The sequence below is a fragment of the Mirounga angustirostris genome, unplaced genomic scaffold (assembly GCF_029215605.1).
Source record: "Mirounga angustirostris isolate CCGP_5_RB_7025 unplaced genomic scaffold, mMirAng1.0.hap1 SCAF_1, whole genome shotgun sequence".
Taxonomy (NCBI): domain Eukaryota; kingdom Metazoa; phylum Chordata; class Mammalia; order Carnivora; family Phocidae; genus Mirounga; species Mirounga angustirostris.
This window is the reverse complement of record NW_026991709.1, coordinates 105,452,526-105,473,938: the sequence shown is the minus strand read 5'-3', so window position 1 is coordinate 105,473,938 and position 21,413 is coordinate 105,452,526. Positions and strand designations below refer to the sequence as shown.

At 34.4% G+C, this 21,413-nt stretch overlaps 1 protein-coding gene across 1 annotated transcript in view; it reads left to right on the top strand.

Annotated features, from left to right (window-relative positions):
* LEKR1 (leucine, glutamate and lysine rich 1) overlaps positions 1–21,413 on the top strand; it is a 172,971-nt gene that overhangs the window by 80,880 nt on the left and 70,678 nt on the right. Inside the window, exon 6 of the mRNA XM_045903489.2 lies at positions 8,711–8,896. Within this exon, the coding sequence (XP_045759445.1) occupies positions 8,711–8,896 (186 nt within the window). The remainder of the gene's footprint in view (positions 1–8,710; positions 8,897–21,413) is intronic.

Here is a 21,413-nt window from a genome sequence, read left to right as displayed (position 1 = left end):
GGGGGCAAATATGATGTGTGAGTGTAGGTTCATTGATTATAAGAAATGTCCCACTCTGGTGCAGGATTTTGATGATGGAAGAGGCTATGCATGTGTGAAGACAGAATTTATATGGAAATTCTCTGTACTTTCTGCTTAATTTTACTATGAACCTAAAACTGACATATTTTTTTTAAAGGCTATGAATTTTTTTTAGTTAAAAGAAGAGAATGGAACTGGGTGAATTCCCTGGGGTTTGGTTTCCATTTTTGTTTGTTTGTTTAAGGCTATTAGGTTGAGAGCAGGGTACAGTGTGTTCCATGCAGGGAAGCTAAAACTCTGATATAAATCTACAGTCTTTTGGATTGAAGATTGGAGGACATAGATTAAGGCAGCCTCTGAGAAAGAATATTCCAGAAAAGAGGTGATCAGAGAGGAAGAGCTCAGAGTTTGCATATAAGCTCTTTCCAAATCTTTGGCCTATTCCTGAAATACATGTACACAGGGAAGACTTGAAATAACCCATCAAAGGCCAAAATAATTGATATTTTCGCTGCTGCTTACCCAAGGGGAGACATATTTTACAGTTTGAGTTCAGCCAAGTTAACTGCTTGTTAAAATAAAACAATGTCAAAATCACTACCCTTTAGAGGAACATAACAGAATTCAGGGTCTCCATAACATAAAATCCCCAATGTTCAGGATACACCCCAAATTTCTTGGTATGGGAAGAAACAGGAAAACATGGCCCATACTCAAGAGATTAGTCAGCGGAGACCAACCCTGAGTTGATCCAGATGATAGAAATAACTAACCAGGATTTCAAATTAGCTGTTAACTATGTTTAATGACATAAAGAAAATAAGCTAGTAATGAGTGAAAAGACAGAATATCTCAGCAGAAAACTATTAAAAATTGGATATTCAAGAATGGAAAAATACAGTATCTGAAATAAAAATTTACTGGATAGACTTCTATAGCATATTGTGATTATAGAAAAAAGAACCAGTGAATTTAAGATAGATCAATAGAAATTATTCATTTTGAAGAACAGAGATAAACATTGAAAAAAAATGAACAGAACCTCAGGGCCCTTAGGATGGATTAAAATATACCATAAGTGATAAATATGGGTAAGAAAAAAGACTTTTTTCCTTTGAATTTAAAAAAAAAATGTATATTCTTATTTAAAGTAGGAATTATATGTGGGTTTTATAAAGTATGTTGATTTAACTTATGACAGCTAGAACATAAAGGATGGAGAGAAGGAGTAAATAAACCCAAATAGTTGTACTCTTTTTGTATTTTATGTGATATGATGCAATATATATATGTAGACTAAAAATGATATATAACTCATAAAGCAACCACTAAAAAAAAAATACAAAAAGACAAAGCTAAAAAGATAATAAATAAACTAAAAAGTAACTCTTTTAAAAGTATCCAAACAGTGGAGAATTAATGTCACCTGTCTCTAAGATTTATATGCATAATGGCATATGGATCATCAGTAGATCACTGGAACAAAATAGCCAGGTAAATGATCCTATTTGTATGATTATTTCACTTTTGACAAATGTGCCAAAACAATCCAATGGGAGAAAGAAAGTCTTTCAACAAATTGTAATAGAATAACTAAATACCCATATGGGAAAATATACCTCAACTCCTTCATTACATTGTACATGAAATTAATTCAAGATAAATCATAAAACTAAATATAAAAGCTAAAACTATCAAAGAAGAAATAGAGCAAAATGTCTTCATGAATTGGTAGTAAATGAAGGTTTATTGGATAGGGCATAGAAGTAAGAAAAATACCAAAAATTGATGTGTTAGACTTTATCAAAATTAAAAACTTCTGTTCATCAAAAGATGCTGTTAAGAAAATGAATAGGTAAGCCACAGACAGAAAAAATACCTAAAAAAAAAAAATGTGACGAAGAACTGCTGTCCAGCCTACATAAAGAACACCAACAAGTCAGTAACAAAAGGACAAAAAATCCAATCAAAAATGGCCAAAAAATCCAATCAAAAATGGCCAAAAGCAGACACTTTACAAGGAAACACATACAAATGACCAATAAGGACATGAAAAAGTGTTCAACGTTATTGGTCAAAAGGGAAATGCAAATGTCAATAGTACATACCCACCAAATTGGTTAAAATGAAAAAGATTTAAAACAGTGGATGTTGGTGAGGAAGGAAAGCAACTGGAACTCTTACGCAAACAGGTGAGAGTATAAAATGTTATAGCCACTTTGAAAAAAGATCTGACAGGTATTTTTTATAAAACTATACACATATCCAATGATCCTTGAAATTCTTCTCTTTGGTATTGATGCCCCCTGCAAGTAAAAACATATGTCCACACATTTATCCTAAAGAAGTGTTCCTTGTGGCAGGCTTGTAGCCTTAAATAAGGGAAGAAAATTAATGTTCTTAGAGTTTAAATATATTTATTAATATATAACTAATATAAAATATATATATATTTTAATATATTTCTATATATAGATTTAGACCCACATGCATAGGCTGAACTGATTTTTTATGGTATGGTATTCCATTTATTTATTTTTTCTTTTTTTATATATTTTTAAATTTAAATTCAATTAATTAACATATAATGTATTATTGGTTTCAGAGGTAAAGGTCAGTGATTCATCAGTCTTATATAATACGCAGTGCTCATTACATCACATGCCCTCTTTAATGTCCATCACCCAGTTATCCCATCCCTCCATCCCCATCCCTGCCAGCAATCCTCAGGTTGTTTCCTATGATTAAGAGTCTCTTTTGGTTTGTCTCCTTCTCTGGGTTCATCTTGTTTTATTTTTTCTTCTCTTCCCCTATGATCCTCTGTTTTGTTTCTTAAATTCCACATATCAGTGAGATCATATGATAATTATCTTTCTCTGATTGACTTATTTCACTTATCATAATACCCTCTAGTTCTATCCATGTCATTGCAAATGACAAGATTTCATTTCTTTGATGGCTGAATAGTATTCTACTGTATATGTATATATATATATGTGTGTGTGTGTGTGTATATATGTATACACACACACCACATCTTTTTTATCCATTCATCTGTCGATGGACATCTCAGCTCTTTCCATAGTTTGGCTATTGTGGACATTGCTGCTATAAACATTGGGGTGCACATGCCCCTTTTGATCACTACATTTGTATCTTTGGGGTAAATACCCAGTAGTGCAATTGCTGGGTCATAGGCTAGCTCTATTTTCAACTTTTTGAGGAACCTCCATACTGTTTTCCAGAGTGGCTGCACCAGCTTGCATTCCCATTAACAGTGTAGGGAGGGTTCCCCTTTCTCCGCATCCGCGCCAACATCTGTCGTTTCCTAACTTAATTTTAGCCATTCTGACCAGTGTGAGATGGTATCTCATTGTGGTTTTGATTTGTATTTCCTTAATGCCAAGTGATGTTGAGCATTTTTTCATGTGTCTGTTGGCCAGCTGGAGAAATGTCTGTTCATGTCTTCTGCCCATTTCTTGACTGGATTATTTGTTCTTTGGGTGTTGAGTTTGATAAGTTCTTTATAGATTTTGGATACTAGCCCTTTATTTGATAAATATATTTATTAATATAAATATATTAAATATATTTATATGTATAAATTTAGATCCACATAAGTATGCTAAACTGATTTTTGACAAAGGTAAGCAAGCAGTTCAGTGGAGGAAGGATAGCCTAGCCGCCCCCCCTTTTTTTAACAGATTGAAAGTAGTAACAGAGACAGTGGAGTAACTGGAGTAATTACTAGAGTAATTGGTTATCCATAGGCAAAAAAAAAAAAAAAAGAACGCTTGACCAAAACCGTTCACCTTATACAAAAATTAATTCAAAATGGATCATAGATCTAAAGGAAACTAGAAAACTAGAAAATCTTTAGGACCTAATATTCTCAGACTTGAACTAAAAGCATGATACATAAAAGGAAAACTTGATAAATAGAACCTCAACAAAATTAAGTTTTGCTCTGTGAAAGACCCTGTTAAGAGGATGAAAAGGCAAGTTACAGATTAGGAGAAAATATTTGTGGACCACACAAAGGACTTTTATCTAGAATACATGAAAAGTCTCAAAACTCTACGTTTTAAATAAACAGACTCATTAGGAAATGGGCAAATTATATCAGCAAAAATTTCATCAAAGAGGATATGCAGATGGAAAAAGGCACATGAAAAATTGTTTAACATCATTAGCCAATTAGGGAAATGAAAATTATAACATTATGAAATGAAATACGCATCTATTAGAATGTCTAAAATTGTAGAGGTTTCCTAAAAACATAATAACCTAAAATAATTTTAAGTCCATGTGGCTGAGCTAACAGGACTAAGAAGAACAGAAGAATCTTATCAAGATTTTATATAATCAATCAGAAATTGATTATATAAGATTAATACTAATAATTGTACTTACATTAGCTAACGTTATATAATACTTAGTCTAGATCTAAAAACCTATATTAGCTATAAACTTTGACAATATTACAGGCATTTTACATGATAAATACTTTTTTTTTTTTTTTAAATACCAGCTTTTGGGGCGCCTGGGTGGCTCAGATGGTTAAGCGTCTGCCTTCGGCTCAGGTCATGATCCCAGGGTCCTGGGATCGAGTCCCGCATCGGGCTCCCTGCTCGGCAGGGAGCCTGCTTCTCCCTCTGCCTCTCTCTCTCTCTCTGTCTCTCATGAATAAATAAATAAAATCTTAAAAAAATAAAAAAATAAAAAAATAAAATAAAATAAAATAAAATACCAGCTTTTATTTGTGATCTACATGGATATATCCTTATGGGGTGAGTTGATTGTGCATGGCATAGTTCTTCAATTGAAAAGTTGATACAAAAACATGAAACATTTTTATTAAAATAACCTCCTAATTCATAATCCTAATTCCTTTATCCTAACATAATTGTTTTCATTTTCCCACTTTATCTTCTAGTCCAACACATGCTCATTTATTTTTGGCATATTGTAATCACAATCTAAATGCTAATTTATATTCCAAAATGTAGTGTTATTGGCTGAATTTGTCACTCCCCCAAATTCATATATTGAAGTCCCAATCCCTGAGAATATAACTATATTTGGAGTCAGGGTCCTTAAAGAAATAAATTTAAGTAGGTGGGCTCTAATCTAATATGATTGGTGTTTCTAAAAAAAAAAAAAAAAAAAGAGGAAATTTGGAAACAGACACAGACAGAGGGAAGAGTCTTGAAGACACAGGAAGAAGATGGCCATTTACAAGCCAAGAAGAAAGGCCTGGAAGAGATCCATCCTTCATGGCCCTCAGAAGATACCAACCCAGCTGATTCCTTGATCTCAGATTTTTTAGCCTCCAGAACTGTGAAAAAAGCAATCTCTGTTGCTTAAGCTACCCAGTCTGTGGTACTTTGTTACAGCAGCCCTAACAAATTAATAAATGTCATGAACCACGTAAACATTGCACAATATTGTTCAAGATACTTTAAAAGATTTGCACATTAAAATTTAGGTTTAAAATCAAAGTCCAAAACAGAAACAGTATTCCTAGAAAAGGCATTGTTTAATATTTTCTTGCTGACAAAGTATGTTAATTATTGAATAGCAGATATGAGTGAAATATTTCTTACCCCTCTAATGAGTGGCTTTCTCTTTATGTAATCAAGACTTTTAAGTTCAAATGTTCATAGATTAAGTTTTCTTAAACCAGAGCACACCTATTTTAATAAGAGAAATTTCAGGAAAAAATATTTTTAGTGTAGAATCACCACACTAAAGTTAGAATATTTTAAGTGTATAATTAATTTGCTTCCATTCTCAAAGTAACTTGATTGAATAGCTCTTGAACTTTTAAAATCCAAGTTCTGAATTAGGTTTAGAAACGTAGTCCACATTTTTCATAAAATTGAAGAAATTGGGGATAGAATAGGCCTATTTGCTTATCCTATTAAAACACACATTGCTTATGTGTTTTTTTTGCCTTATCTAGTCTGACATTAAATAATCTGGGGCTCAAAATGCTTGCCTATGAAGTGAAGGTAAGGTAAGACAAAAAAAATACTCAGGATATTCAACTAGTATATCAGAAACTATTTAGAAGTTTTGCTCGATAATGACTTTACTCATTTGGTAACTATCTGTTGAGCTCCTGTTATTTCTAGGACATCATTGGTAATAATTATGGGTGGAATAAAAATTAAGATATTATCTCTGACCTAAAATAACTTATGGTCTAATAGTAGATCATACATATACATATGATCAGTGCAGTAAAAATGGTGTAAAGTGGAGCAAGTTCTAGGAAGATGTAAGTCACTTCCAGATTGGGTCAGAAAAGATTTCCAGGCCGTGGTAGCATGTGGGCAGCGGCAGGCCAAATGAATGAGGTTAGGAGGACCTTCTCCATGGGGGTGCTGAGACAGGGAAAACACAAGGTGGGTACAATGACCAGAATAGGTTAACCTGGTGGAGATCATAACTTCTGAACTCCAAATTGGGACACATGACTGACAGATACGAAGTTGTAGAATGATGAGTATAGGATTGAATATTTGACAGTAGGATTGCCAAACAAGAAGGGATGCGTAATTTGCCAAAGGTGAGTTAATTCTCTCCTAATTCATTGAGTTTACTCTCCTAATTCCATGACAGAAACACAGCTCCTGTTAGTTTGGAAATCTTGCTGTACTTCTCCATGTGTTAGAATATATTTCACAAATAAATTTGTATTGCAGATTCTTATTCTTTTAATGTCAGAAAGTCATGTTGACATGAGTAGTTATTTTAGAGACAGATAGTAGTGTACACTTACAGAGTCAGCCTGCTAACCTAAGCAGTATCATGCTGGCAAATGAAAAATAGGTGACAGCATGTGCAGGCTCCTCTGCAGTGTCATTCTGACTTAAACATAGACAGATATGATTAGGATACGAAACAATTTATTCAGCACAAGTAGCCACCTTTATGGATACAGAAATACCCAAGACTCTTTAGGCGTGAAGAAAAACCGCAACCTCCATATTTTTTAAAACTCTCTTCTTTTAAAATTTTATGCACTAGTGTGTTATCTGTTTTCTTGTACAAATGGGTACATATCCATAAGTATTTAGAAGCATATAGTTATTCCTAGGAAAAAGATTTCCATGTAAAGTAATCATTGGAATATAGTAGAACCTTACTTATTTGGTCTCTGTCAGTTTATCCAGGTTTTCCTTTTTTTAAAAAAAGATTTTATTTACTTGAGACAGAGAGCATGAGTGGGGTGAGGGGCAGAGGGAGAAGCAGACTCGCCATTGAGCAGGGAACCCAATGTGGGGCTCGATCCTAGGACGCCAGGATCATGACCTGAGCTGAAGGTAGACGCTTAACTGACTGAGCCACCCAGGCGCCCCACCAGGTTTTCCATTTTGAGCAATAATTAAAAGTGAAGAAGACACTAGACCCCTTGTGCTCATGCCCTAGATCTGTCTTAAAGGTCATGTTTTCTTCCAGACCTACTCTTCACCCACAGAAAGACATTTTGCTTTTCTCTCCTTGGACCCCATTGGTAATCCTGTTCATCACCATCCTTTAAGGCATGTGCTCTTCCCTGTGCTCTGTCTAGCCTACCACTTTACTTCTCCTGTAACGACTTACCAGCCATATTGCCTCTGCTGCCATGTCCGTTTTATGGATCTCTGATTCTGGTTTTCATTCGCCCCTGTGGCTGCTATTTCTGCTGTGGTGGCTCCAAGTCCAAGACAAACTCCTCTGATACCCAGTCACGTGCTAAACCCATCACATGGCCCAGGATAAGCTAACCAAGGAAGGGGATTCCAAGTGAACGATCTGAAAAAGCAGACTATCCAGATTTGCACATAGATCATATCCTCATCAATTCAAATTAATTGTGGTTGTACAAAGTTTATGGTATTTTGTCATTATTGTTTGGTTCTTTAAATGTTTTAATACTGGTTTAAGACAGTAGTGCTGAAGAGACTGATTAAGGGAGAGCTTGATAATTATTCTGAAGGATAATATGCTCCATGCATTTCTCACAAAATTATATAAAATTAGCACATTTAAATACACATAATGCTATGAAGGCATATTTTTATTAAGCTTAATCTAAGTAGATAGAATAAGGACAAGTGATTGCTATAATGAAATTCTGGTCTCATTTTGAGGCCACAGAGTATTATTAGAATCATTAAGGTATATTAACTAATATTTTCTGCCCATAAATTTATTAGTTTTAGACACTGCATCATTTTATTCCTCTCCATCCCTACTGCCTTTCTTCATAATTTGTATAGAATGTACCCTAATTACTCTCCTAGAAATGCCACCCAACCAGCTCATGCTAGCACATTTAAATTTACTTTTCTGAATCATGTTGTCAAGAAAACAATTTAATTTCAATAAAACTCAGAACATTATGCAGATATTGTGTTCATTTATGTGAATATTTGAAAAGCAAGATGGATTGCCATTTAATACAATTTAAAGGCTAAACTACTAAAAGTTTTCATACATCATTTAGCAATATAATTGTTTTTCTTATTTTTTCAGAATAACTACTAAATTTAAATTTTTTTGGTTAGGTGTCATTATGCTGACACAGAAGTCATCTTAACTCTCAACTATTAATTTTCTAAAAGGAAATAATCATTCTATGGGGAAATGATTTATGATTCAATTTTGTCTATTTGTAAACTTTACATTTTCCTTACAGAAATAGAGATACTAAAGAAAAGTTTGACAGTGTCCCAGAGAAATAAGATATGCCTTGAAGAGGAAATGAAAAATCTGAAATTGTTGTCAGATGCAGCCATGTTGAGGTCTCAGCAGATTCAGACATCCAAACAACAGGAAGTAAACTTGCAAACCAGATGCCATGACTTGCAAAAAGAAGTACTAGGTAAAAGAGAATTATTTTTTGCTGCTGTTAGCAACTAGCCATAATAAAATCTTGCTTTAATTAGTTTGTGTTACAACTATGCCTGATTATTAGTGACTATGTCAATAACTGTGTCTGTGATCAATGTTTACTATCTTCCCTTCCCATTCTGCTATTTAGAGTGATGAGACTTAAGTGAATATACTCTTTCATTTTCCCAAATGAAAATATTAAAAATTGTGTTTTGGGCACCTTGGGCAAAGTTTTAAAAATTTCTACCTCAGATGAATTAAGTGTCTTGGCACTAAGGCTATGGAATTTGTACTTTTCCCTAGAGGCAGTAGGAATCGTTGAAAATTGGTAATCTGGAGAATGATATAATACAAGCAGTGTTTTAGCAAAAATGAGCTATTAGCAGTGATTGGAGGTGTTCCAAACATCAAGCAATTGGATCCAAGTAGCCATTTAGAAACTATCTTTGCTGGTAACCCAGGCCTAGACTAACTGTAAGAAACTGAAGTAGAAAGGGAACTAACATATTTTAGGTCCTAATGTGCACTGTATTTAAATTACTTCTGTCAATTCCCACAGTGACCATGAAAAACAGGTATAATTATCCCATCTTGCAGAGGAGAGAAAATAGCCTAGAAAGGTTAACATGCCTGTTTTCACATAGCTGGTAAATGGCAGGGAGTGAAAGCAAACCTAGTCAGATTGCAGGACTCATGCTTGTCCCAGTATGTTTCCTTGGTCCTCTTTATGGCCACAATGGGAAAGCTAAGACAGAATCAGGATTGAGCAGACTACTCAGGACTAGGGAGATAAACACCTGACTGAGTAGCCAGGGAGAGAAGGAAGTCACAGATGACTTCTGAACCTCTTTTCTTGGGAGTGGGAACATACCACAGACTAGGAAATCTGGAAAGAAACTGGTATTGGAATGGAAAATAGGATTCATTACACGAACTTGGAGCAGATACCAGACATTTTAATTTTCCCTTCTGTGGATTGCCTATTTATAGATTTTGCCAATTTTCTATTGCGTTACTGGAATTTTCCTTGATAATTTTTAAAAAAAGTTTATAAGTATAGTAATTATTTATATTCTTTTTTTTCTAACATATAATTTGTTGACTTTTTATGGTAAATTTCACCATATCAAAGTTTTTCATTTTGTTATGATCAAATTACTGTCTTTTATTATTTTGGGTTAGTTTTGGTTAAAATAGTGCCTCTCATCCTTAAATTGCACAGATAGTCTCCTGAGTTTTCCTACATTTAAGTCATTAATACATGTAAGATTTATTTTTTATATGGTGTGAGATGTGGGGATCTAGTTTTATTCTTTCCAAATGGATAACCAGTTGTATCAGTATTATGTATTAAATAATCCATCCTTTCCACTGAATAGAACTATCATCTGTCATATGTTAAAATTTTATGTATGCTAGCATTGATTACTATGTTCTGTCTTCTGTTCCACTGATTTATTTAATATACCACTGATACATATTCATTTGAATATAGTGATGTAATAGCATATTCTCAAAGCTGGTAAGTCTTTTCTCTCTCCGCTGTTCTTTTTAAATATATATTTGGAGGAGTTACTCTTTCATTTGAACTTTTTAAGATCTTTTATTTACTTCTAATCCAAAGACTCTAAATAGGTACCTAGTAAAGTTTTTCTCTACATATTCATAAGCAGTTATTCTTCCACATAAACATTAAGGTAATTCATTTAATTCTAATCCTAACAGGGATTCTAGCTGGAATTGCATTATATTTATATAGTAAATTTTGGAGAATTGACATTTTAGTGGTAGTAAGTCTTTTTAATATTATCAAAGTCTTCTCATTCAAGAATATAATGTCCTTTCATTTCTTTAAATTTGTTTTCAAATGATTTCATAGTTTTTTTTTTTTTAAAGATTTTATTTATTTATTTGAGAGAGAGAGAGAATGAGAGAGAGCACATGAGAGGGGGGAGGGTCAGAGGGAGAAGAAGACTCCCTGCCGAGCAGGGAGCCCGATGTGGGACTCGATCCCAGGACTCCAGGATCATGACCTGAGCCGAAGGCAGTCGCTTAACCAACTGAGCCACCCAGGCGCCCCTGATTTCATAGTTTTATTTGAATATGTTTCTTTGTCATTCTTGTTAAGTTTATGACTATCATGGTTTTGCATCTACTATAAATGGACTATTTTCTCTATTTCAGCTTCTTGATATTTGTTTTTTTGTTTTTGTTTTTGGATTTTTTTGGTGCAAAAAAGTGTTTTTATTATAGTACAGGGACAGGACCATGGGCAGAAAGAGCTGCACTGGGATTGTGAGGACTAACGGGTTATATACCCTTTAGTTAGTGGGAGTTAGGGATAGTCTCTAAGGAATTTGTGCATGTTAAAAGTAAGGTCTCCAGGATCTTGGAGGGCTAGCTATTATTAAGATAAGGTTGCTTTTAGTCTTCAATGAAACATCAACAGTACGGCAGCCATGAATTCCTTGAGGAATGTCACACTCTGCATGCCTCGGATTTATCAGTGACCTGCAAGTTGTAAGGAGACTATTTTAGCTGCATTTCTCTTGCCTTTGTTCTCCTCATCATTTATCCCCTGAACAGTTTTGATTTAAATTTTTAAGGTTGCTGAGGGTGAAAGGTTTTATCTTCTGTAACTTTTCCCTGATGAATAGGGGCATAGAGATGTCCCTACCTCGGGGTCAACATTAGTCAGTTGGGGATGTAGGTGTTATGAAAAGCAGAGACAGCTGAATCCAAGGTAGACAACATATATGAAATCTCCTTGAGTAGAAAGGGTCATCTGTCAGCTTGATCTTATGACAGTGAAGGAGTCTTGGCACCAGGTGGAGAAACATTGGAAAAAAACAGCGAAACGTGATTAAAATTATTATGAGAAAAAGAAGCCCAATAAAGAGACCTTTGATAGTTGGCTAAAATCCTCCTCCAGTCCAAGAATTTATCCAATCTTGAAAGGAAAGGGAGGGATTGTTTAAAATGCCAATTTTAATATTTATATCTTTTAGCAATTCTGTTACATTTTTGTGATAATCTGTAATATATACATAGCATTCTGTTTTTATGATGGCACGTGTTCACCCTGTGCAGCAGTTAAAATATCTAATGCCATTTTATTTTGGAGAACTGCTTTATGAATGAGTTATTTCAGTGTTTAATAATGTAATGCTATTTTGAGAGTCACTTAAGGCCTTAATTGTGGAGCAGGTGGTGTTAGCCATCATATAGACTGTTTTGTTTAGCAAGCAATCAGATAACAAGAGGCACTTTTATGGAAACAAAAGAAAAATATAAGTTCGTGGTTGGAGCAAATTACAAACCCAGTGTCTGAGTCTCCAGTACTGCCAGAGAGATTTCCAGATCGCCGGTTTGAAGCATCCTCAGACAGACTGGGATCAGGCCATGGGAATCAGATGAATTTTTCTGGTTTGTAATTTAAATGTCTCTGGTGATCCTTTTGAATGGCCCATAGTGCCACAGGCACAAAGATTGTCTATACATGAGTTTTGTGGCGGTTTCTTTGAAGCTACCCTCAAGTTGCCCAGCATCAGTTTTCAGGGCTTTAGGAAGAAGAGCAGTTTTAATTAAGAGGATGGAAGAAGATTGGAAATCTTGGTATTTGTTGATAGAATAAAGAAAGACTATTGGTTTTTGTGTATTTGTCTTATATCTATCGACTTTATAAAATCCTCATATTAATTCTAGTAGTTTTTTACTAGTATCTCTTGGATTTTCTACAGTTATATCACCTGCTCCAACACCCCTGAAAAAGAGTTCATCTATTTTTTCCAGGGTTTATATCTGTTATTTTATTTTCTTGTCTTGTTCATATCTTTTTAAGTTCATTTGAACTGAGACTGTGTTAAATAATAATGATGACATTGAGCATCCACATCTACTTCCTGATTTTAATTGAAATTATTTGGTGTTTTGTCACTTGGGATTATATTTGATGTTTTTGGTAAATATTTATTTTTAATTAACCGTTTTACTTCTATTCCAATTTTACTTAGATGTTTTATGTGAAATGCTTTTGGATTTTGTTAAATGCCTTTCAGCATCTATTGATATAATAGTATTTTTTCCCCTTTAACCAACTGGTAAAATGGATTAGTATTATTGAATTCCCTGAATTTCTTTGGTCTCTTGGATTAAGCCCTACATCATTTACTTTTTAAATATATCATTTCCTACATGGTTATATTTTATTTATAAATTTGGTACATGTATATTAATAAGTGAGATTGGTTTATAAATGTTTCTTTATTAGGGGGCACTAATTTTATCAGAGTTTTGCCTTAAAATTAAGTGAATATCATAAGTGCTCTTATTTTTAAATATTTCCTCTATCTGTGGCTAGGCCTGGTTTCTGATTTTTAATCTTATCTATTTTTGCTTTATCTTTTATTATTTATCAAGCTTGCAAAGCCTTTGTTTTTTTAGTCTTTTCAAAGAACTAGCCTTTGTATTTTTTTTATGCTTTCCATTACTTTTATTTTCCATAACATTAACTTTTTGCTTCTATATTTATTAATTTCCTATCCCTAGTTTCTTTTTGTTTTATTTGTATGTTTTTATTTTTCAGACTTCTGAAGGGAGTACTTAGTTCTTTTATTTCTCATCCTTTTTTGTTTAATAATAGAGACAGTTAAGGGAATAAGTTTTCCCTTGAGTAAAATTTTCTCTGTCATATTTTTAATATGAATTATTCTCCTTTTCAGTGCTATCTAAATACTCTAATTTCTCATTTTTTTCTTTGGTGAAAGGGTTATCTAGGAATATATTTCTTAATTTCTCAATAGTTAATTATTTGGGGAAGGAGTTACTTATTATTTATTTAATGTGGGGGTATTCTGACTAAATGTGACTTATAATACCTTTTTGAATTTGTTAAGCTTTCCTTTATGTTGTGTACATGATCAGTGTTATAAATGTTCCTTAGAAATACAAAATGTAATTCTCAGCTTGATGGATATAAGTGTATCTCAGCTAAGTGTAAGATTCTTGGGTTCTTTCCTCTCAGTAGACTATAGATGCTCTGACTTCTAGCTTTTAGTAATGCAAATGAGAAGTCTACTGTAGCTCTGATCCTTTTTCCTTTAGAGGTAACTCATTCTTTTTCCTGAAAGCTTTTGTTAGATTTTTCTTTCTCTGGTTTATTCTCTTTTTTCCATTGGGCCTCAGTTGGATCACTCATAATCCTTGGTTCATGACACATATGTACTGGCTGGGACTTCATATATAATCTTGAATAGAAGAGTAATAGTGGGCATCCTTGTCTCATTCACAGTTTTACAGAAATACACTGCAGAATAACTTTTGGGTTTAAGCAGAAATGATAATGAATGTAAAATATCTAAAGAATGACATTAAAAACACTATATATCAAAACTCGTGGGATACAGCCAAAGAGGTGTTTTGAGGGAGATGTATAGCTTTAAATAGTCATATAAGAAGGAAAGAACAAACTCAAAGAATGTAGAACAAAAAATAATAAAAATAAGAGCAGCAGTCAGTGAGGTAGAAAACAAAGAGATGGTAAAGATGATCAGCAAAATAAAGCATTGATATTTTTTTAAACCAACAAAGTAGACCTTTGGCTGTTTGGTCAGAAGATGAGAGAAAACACAAATGAAAAATATAAGCAATGAAAGAGGGGCAATGACTACAGATAAAGAGTAAAAAAATAAAAGTGGATGCTGTTAACAACCTTACACCAACAACTTTGAAATCTTAAATGAAATAGACATACTATTAGAAAAATATATCTTACCAAGACTCAAAGCAGTTAAATGGTCCTATAACTATTAAAGAAATTGGAGCAATGTCTTCTCACAGAGAAATGATCAAATTTTTTTTTTAAAGATTTTATTTATTTATTTGAGACAGAGAGAATGAGATACAGAGAGCATGAGAGGGAGGAGGGTCAGAGGGAGAAGCAGACTCCCTGCCGAGCAGAGAGCCTGATGTGGGACTTGATCCCGGGACTCCAGGATCATGACCTGAGCCGAAGGCAGTTGCTTAACCAACTGAGCCACCCAGGCGCCCTAAATTTTTTTGCAAGTAAGTTCTACCAACTTTCAAGGAATAAAAGATCTTAATTTGATACAGTATTTTCTAAACAACTGAAAACTGGGGACTATTTCCCAACTCAATCTACAAGGCCAAGGCAACACTGTTACCAAAATCAGACAAAGATATTAAAAGAAGGAAATATTATAGGCCTATTTATATTATGAATGTCAATGTAACAATTTCTACTGTATGATATTTAAAAAAATATTTTGAATCACTTAAGTGTATTACCTATTTATAAAATTAAAGTCATAAATAAAATAAAACTCTAAATGCCATGCTACTTATTTTAGGCTTAAAAGAGGAAGACAAATTTAAGATACATTTGCTAAAATATGCATTTCATACTTATAAATAACTTTCTTCAAAATGCAAGGTTTTGGGGCACCTGGGTGGCGCAATTGGTTGAGCATCTGACTCCTGGTTTTGGCTCAGGTCATGATTTCAGGGTTGTGTGATTAAGCCCTGCATTGGGCTCTGCGCTCAGTGTGGAGTCTGCTTGAGACTCTCTCCCTCTCCCTCTGCCCCTGCCCTTGTTCCCCACACCACCCCCCCTTCTCCAGAAAAAAAAAAAAAGTGCAAGTTTCCTTCAAAACAAAGATTATCATTCTTGCCTCTCTTTTATTTCATCCTTTTAACCTGGCTTAGAAAATAAGCAGTTTCTTTGACTATTATGATTTCTTAGAAGAACAGTAAAACATTAGAGAATGTGATATCTTATATTCTTTTAAGAAACTATAACATATATAATATTACATAACCTCCCCACCTACTTCTCTGGTCCTGAATACTGGTTGATCTTGGAATGAATTCTCATTGCTTCTGTTCCTTGGTGTCAATTGTTCTTGGGTCAGATCTTGGGCAAAATATATTTTAAAAATAGTCTGAAAAGTAAGAACCACGTTTGGCCACCTAGCCCTAGCATATTTAGAATATGTTATTATAGGAGTATGTTGCAGTTTTAAAAAATGGCAATGTATATTTTTAGAACAGAATAGCAAATTCAAATCAAAACCACATTGAGATACCACCTTATACCAGTTAGAATGGCAAAAATTGACAAGGCAAAAAACAACAAATGTTGGAGAGGTTGTGGAGAAAGGAGAACCCTCTTATGCTGTTGGTGGGGATGCAAGTTGGTACAGCCACTTTGGAAAACGGTGTGGAGGTTCTTGAAAAAAATTTAAAAAAGAGCTACCCTATGACCCAGCAATTGCACTACTGGGTATTTACCCCAAAACACAGATGTAGTGAAAAGAAGGGACATATGCACCCCAATGTTCATAGCAGCAATGTCTGCAATAGCCAAACTGTGGAAAGAGCCAAGATGCCCTTCAACAGATGAATGGATAAAGAAGATGTGGTCCAAATATACAATGAATATTACTCAGTCATCAGAAAGCATGAATACCCAACTTTTACATCAACATGGATGGACTGGAGGAGATTATGCTAAATGAAATAAGTCAAGCAGAGAAAGTCAGTTATCATATGGTTTCACTTATTTTTGGAACATAAGAAATAGCATGGAGGACATTAGGAGAAGGAAAGGAAAAAATGAAAGGGGGGGAAATCGGAGGGGGAGACGAACCATGAGAGACTATGGATCCGAGAAACAAACTGAGGGTTTTACAGGGGAGGGGGGAAGGGGGATGGGTTAGCCGGATGATGGGTATTAAGGAGGGCATGTACCGCATGGAGCACTGGGTGTTATAGGAAAACAATGAATCATGGATCACTACATCAAAAACTAATGATGTATGGTGACTAACATAACAATAGAATTTAAAAAAAAAGCAAATTCAGAAGGTGAATCAGATTTTAAGGTAAGGATCATTATTAACAAATGGGGAAAAGAAAAATTATGTGGTAAGTGGTATAGGGATAACAAACAAAATAAATCAAATACTCCAAAATCAACCTCAAATTAAGTAAGAAAAAAATAATAGGAAAAACTAGTACCAAAAAAAGGATACAGAACTTATCCAAAGCAACACTTTAAAAATTACAAAGGGTAAGATAGATTTTGCCTATAAAAAATATAAAATCTCTGACTTTAAAAACTGCCAAACAACCTAAAAATAGATGGACAAAAAATGTGTGTATCATATGTGGTATGGAAAGAGTTACTATCCATACCATACAAAGAATTTATTTCACTATGTGTGAAAATTCCCAAGACCCCACATAGGCAAATGGTTGAAAAACAGAAACAAATACAGGAAATATAATAAACAAGCACAAAATGCTTGATCACTAATAATTAAAAAATTTGCCTTTTAAAAAAACTAGTATAAAGACTTTAATGATAAAGTTTCCCTTCTCTTGATGACAAAAATTATGTATTTTTATAACCCACAGAAATGTTTGTGATCAAGTAATCTCCTTGAGAGTCTATGCTTGGGAAATAGCAGAAGAGGAAAAATTATTTATATGTAAAGATCATTTCCTTACACCACACACAAAAATAGACTCAAAATAGATGAAAGACCTAAATGTGAGACAGGACTCCATCAAAATCCTTGAGGAGAACACAGGCAGCAACCTCTTCGACCTCGGCTGCAGCAACTTCTTCCTGGACACATCGCCAAAGGCAAGGGAAGCAAGGGCAAAAATGAACTATTGGGACTTCATCAAGATAAAAAGCTTTTGCACAGCAAAGGAAACAGTCAACAAAACCAAAAGACAACCGACAGAATGGGAGAAGATATTTGCAAATGACATATCAGATAAAGGGCTAGTATCCAAAATCTATAAAGAACTTATCAAACTCAACACCCAAAGAACAAAGAATCCAATCAAGAAATGGGCAGAAGACATGAATAGACATTTCTGCAAAGACGACATCCAAATGGCCAACAGACACATGAAAAAGTTCTCAACATCTCTTGGCATCAGGGAAATACAAATCAAAACCTCAATGAGATACCGCCTCACACCAGTCAGAACGGCTAAAATGAACCAAGTCAGGAAACGACAGATGTTGGTGAGGATGCGGAGAAAGGGGAACCCTCCTACATTGTTGGTGGGAATGCAAGCTGGTGCAGCCACTCTGGAAAACAGTATGGAGGTTCCTCAAAAAGTTGAAAATAGAGCTACCCTAGGACCCAGCAATTGCACTATTGGGTATTTACCCCAAAGATACAAATGTAGTGATCTGAAGGGGTACATGCACCCCAATGTTTATAGCAGCAATGTCCACAATAGCCCAACTATGGAAAGAGCCCAGATGTTCATTGACAGATGAATGGATAAAAAAGATGTGGTGTATACACACACACACGCACGTGCTCACACACACACACACACACACACACACACTGGAATATTATGCAGCCCTCAAAAAAATGAAATCTTGGCCATTTGCAATGACGTGGATAGAACTAGAGGGTGTTATGATAAGTGAAATAAGTCAATCAGAGAAAGACAAGTATCATATGATCTCACTGATAGGAGGAATTTGAGAAATAAGACAGAGGATCATAGGGGAAAGGAGGGAAAAATGAAACAAGATGAAACCAGAGAGGGAGACAAACCATAAGAGACTCTTAATCTCAGGAAACAAACTAAGGGTTTCTGGATTGGAGGGATGGGGTGACTGGGTGATGGACACTGGGGAGGGTATGTGCTATGAACTATGTAAGACTGATAAATCACAGACTTGTACCTCTGAAACAAATAATACATTATATGTTAAAAAAAAATTAGCTCACATTCCACTTCCTACATTAAAAACCTCACCAAAACATTGTAGTACTAATTAGTCACAGTTTTTATACTCATTAAGACCTCACCTTCATTTAAGTACAGCTATATTCAAATCGAAAGTGCAGCTGGAGACTCTGATCTATTCAGTACTTTATGTAGAGATTGTATAGTTATGGATGCAATATAAATTCATCTAAAGGACAGTGTAATTGCAGAGCAAAGTGGCACATAATTTCAAGACTAAATTAGGGTTTCATTTTTGCTGCTGCTGCTAAATAGGTTCACTCCATGGGTAACATCCAAACTGTTATCAGAGAGAGAAAGAATTTTAAAAGGCTATCTGTTACATCTCTCTTGTTTGAAACTATTTAAAATTGGCAAGTCAGAGTGGACAGAATCATTAAAGCAAGTGATGACACTAGTGATCTCAACTAGTTATGACAAATAGCACTTCCTATGAGCCTACCTATGAAGGGCACTGGGTTTGGGGGATTTTGTTTTATTTATTTGTTTTTACCCTACCACAATTTTATGCCCATGTTAGGGTCTCAGTATAGGAATTGTCAGAACATTCAGAAAAAAGTTCATAAATGTACCTCTTGCTTTATCCACAAATACCCTTCTGGTGAACTAATTGTACCAATGTATCCTTTCTTTCTAATTCATTTTTCCAAAGTGGTTACAGTGGTTTAGGAAAACTACAAGTGCAGGAGAGACAGCAAAGTTTATGTCTCAGGTCTTAGCAGTGTTGTATCACAAATTTGGTAAACTTTCTTGGGGATTTTCTCAGGTGTTCTCACCTGTAGGGGTCCAAACCAGCCCTTCTGCTCCCCTCCTCTCACTATTTTCTACTTATGATAATCTAATTTTATTTCTGCCCACTATCCATGAGCCTAGTCATTAGCCTCTTCCCACACCTCATCTGTTCCCATCTCTTGGCCCTGGGCTGACCATGCCCCTGAGTTTAACTTCATTTTTTCAACAAGTGTTTATTGGACATTGACCACATGTGGCCAACTGGCCTCATCTTTGCTTTGACTTTGGCGTGTAGGCATTCTCCAGTTCTTCACGGGTCTTCACAGGATTTCTGACTTCCTAACTCCACACTTGTTGTATGTGCTGGCACTCTTTAACTTTAGCCATTCTTGACAGATATTTTTCTCTTTTATATTAAAAAGAGTCTACAAATTTCTTTAGCTCCAATTTTGTTGTCATTCAAATTATTTTTAGTTGTGCTTTTTCTGCCATCGCATGGCATTTACTTTCATAATTTTCATGAACTTCAACACTCTTACTTTCATTCTGCTTTCTTTTAAATGCATGCTTATTTTTTCTCTTACTAACCAATTAATATCCTTAAGATTTTCAGCTATCTTGATAATCATCATCTATAGCTTTTCCAACTGACTAATGTCTTTTCAGAAATCATGTTAACCATTTGAGAAGAAGAAAAACCAGCATATCACAGCGTATATCTTCTTCCCAGATGAATGACTAGATTAACATAATGGGCATAGTGTTTTAGATTTTCTTTGGGCAAATTAAAATAAAGGTAGACTGATATATCACTCATCTCAAAACTCTTCCTATGTCTTATTTTTAGGAAACATAATTATTCAAAGAATACAATAGATAGTATTTAAATTCATTTTGGATGAGTGCTGTAAATGGCTTATTATCATTTATAATCTTAAATCCATTTCTAAGCATTTGCATGCTTTATACTCCTTCCTATGAATCATTTTACTGGGCCTCCATTGTTGCAGAACTAGCTTTAAATGATAAGCATCACAATAAGTCTTCCTTTCTAGTACTAGCTGAACAATTTCCCTTCTGTTTTCCTTGCCTAATTCTCTGCCCCACCTTCTGCCTTCCATTATTTCCTTCAGAGCATTCATTCAAGCCCTTAACTATATATTCTCCCTTGTCCTGGAATCCACTTTTTATTTTCCATGCTCTTAATTGCTTCTTATTCTCTCTTAGATTCCCTCTCTTAGTAAATGAGCTAACATGTTATACAGTTGACCTTTGAACAACAGGTTTGAACTGCACGGGTCCACTTATATGCAGATTTTTTTTTCAGCAAATATATTGGAAACATTTTTGGAGATTTGGGCCAATATGAAAAAACTCAGACAAACTTTATAGCCTAGAAATACTGCAAAAAATAAGAAAAAGGTATGTCATGAATGCATAATAGATATGCATATGTAGTAGATACCAGTCTATTTTATCATTTACTACCATAAAATATACACAAATCTATTATAAAAAGATAAAATTTATAAAATTACACATACACAGACCATATATTATCTTTTCATTTTTGATGTCTAGTGTTAGTAACACATATGACATCTACAGTCTTTTGTAGCATATAAGAAAATATTGAGGTGGGTACTGACAGATGACCATTTTGTAAACAAATAATATAAAACTATGGTACCAGTAAATACAAGTGCAGTACTGTAAATGTATTTTCTCTTCCTTATGATTTTCTTAATATTTTTTTCTTGCTTACTCTGTTGTAAGAATATAGTATATAATGCATGTAACTTATAAGATATATGTTAATTGCCTGTTTATGTTATAGATAAGGCTTCCGTTCAACAACGGACTATTAGCAGTTAAGTTTGGGGGGAGTCAAAAGTTACATGCAGATTTTCAACTGAGCAGGGGTCAGTGCTTCTAGCCCCATGTTGTTCAGGTCAATGTACTTTTTT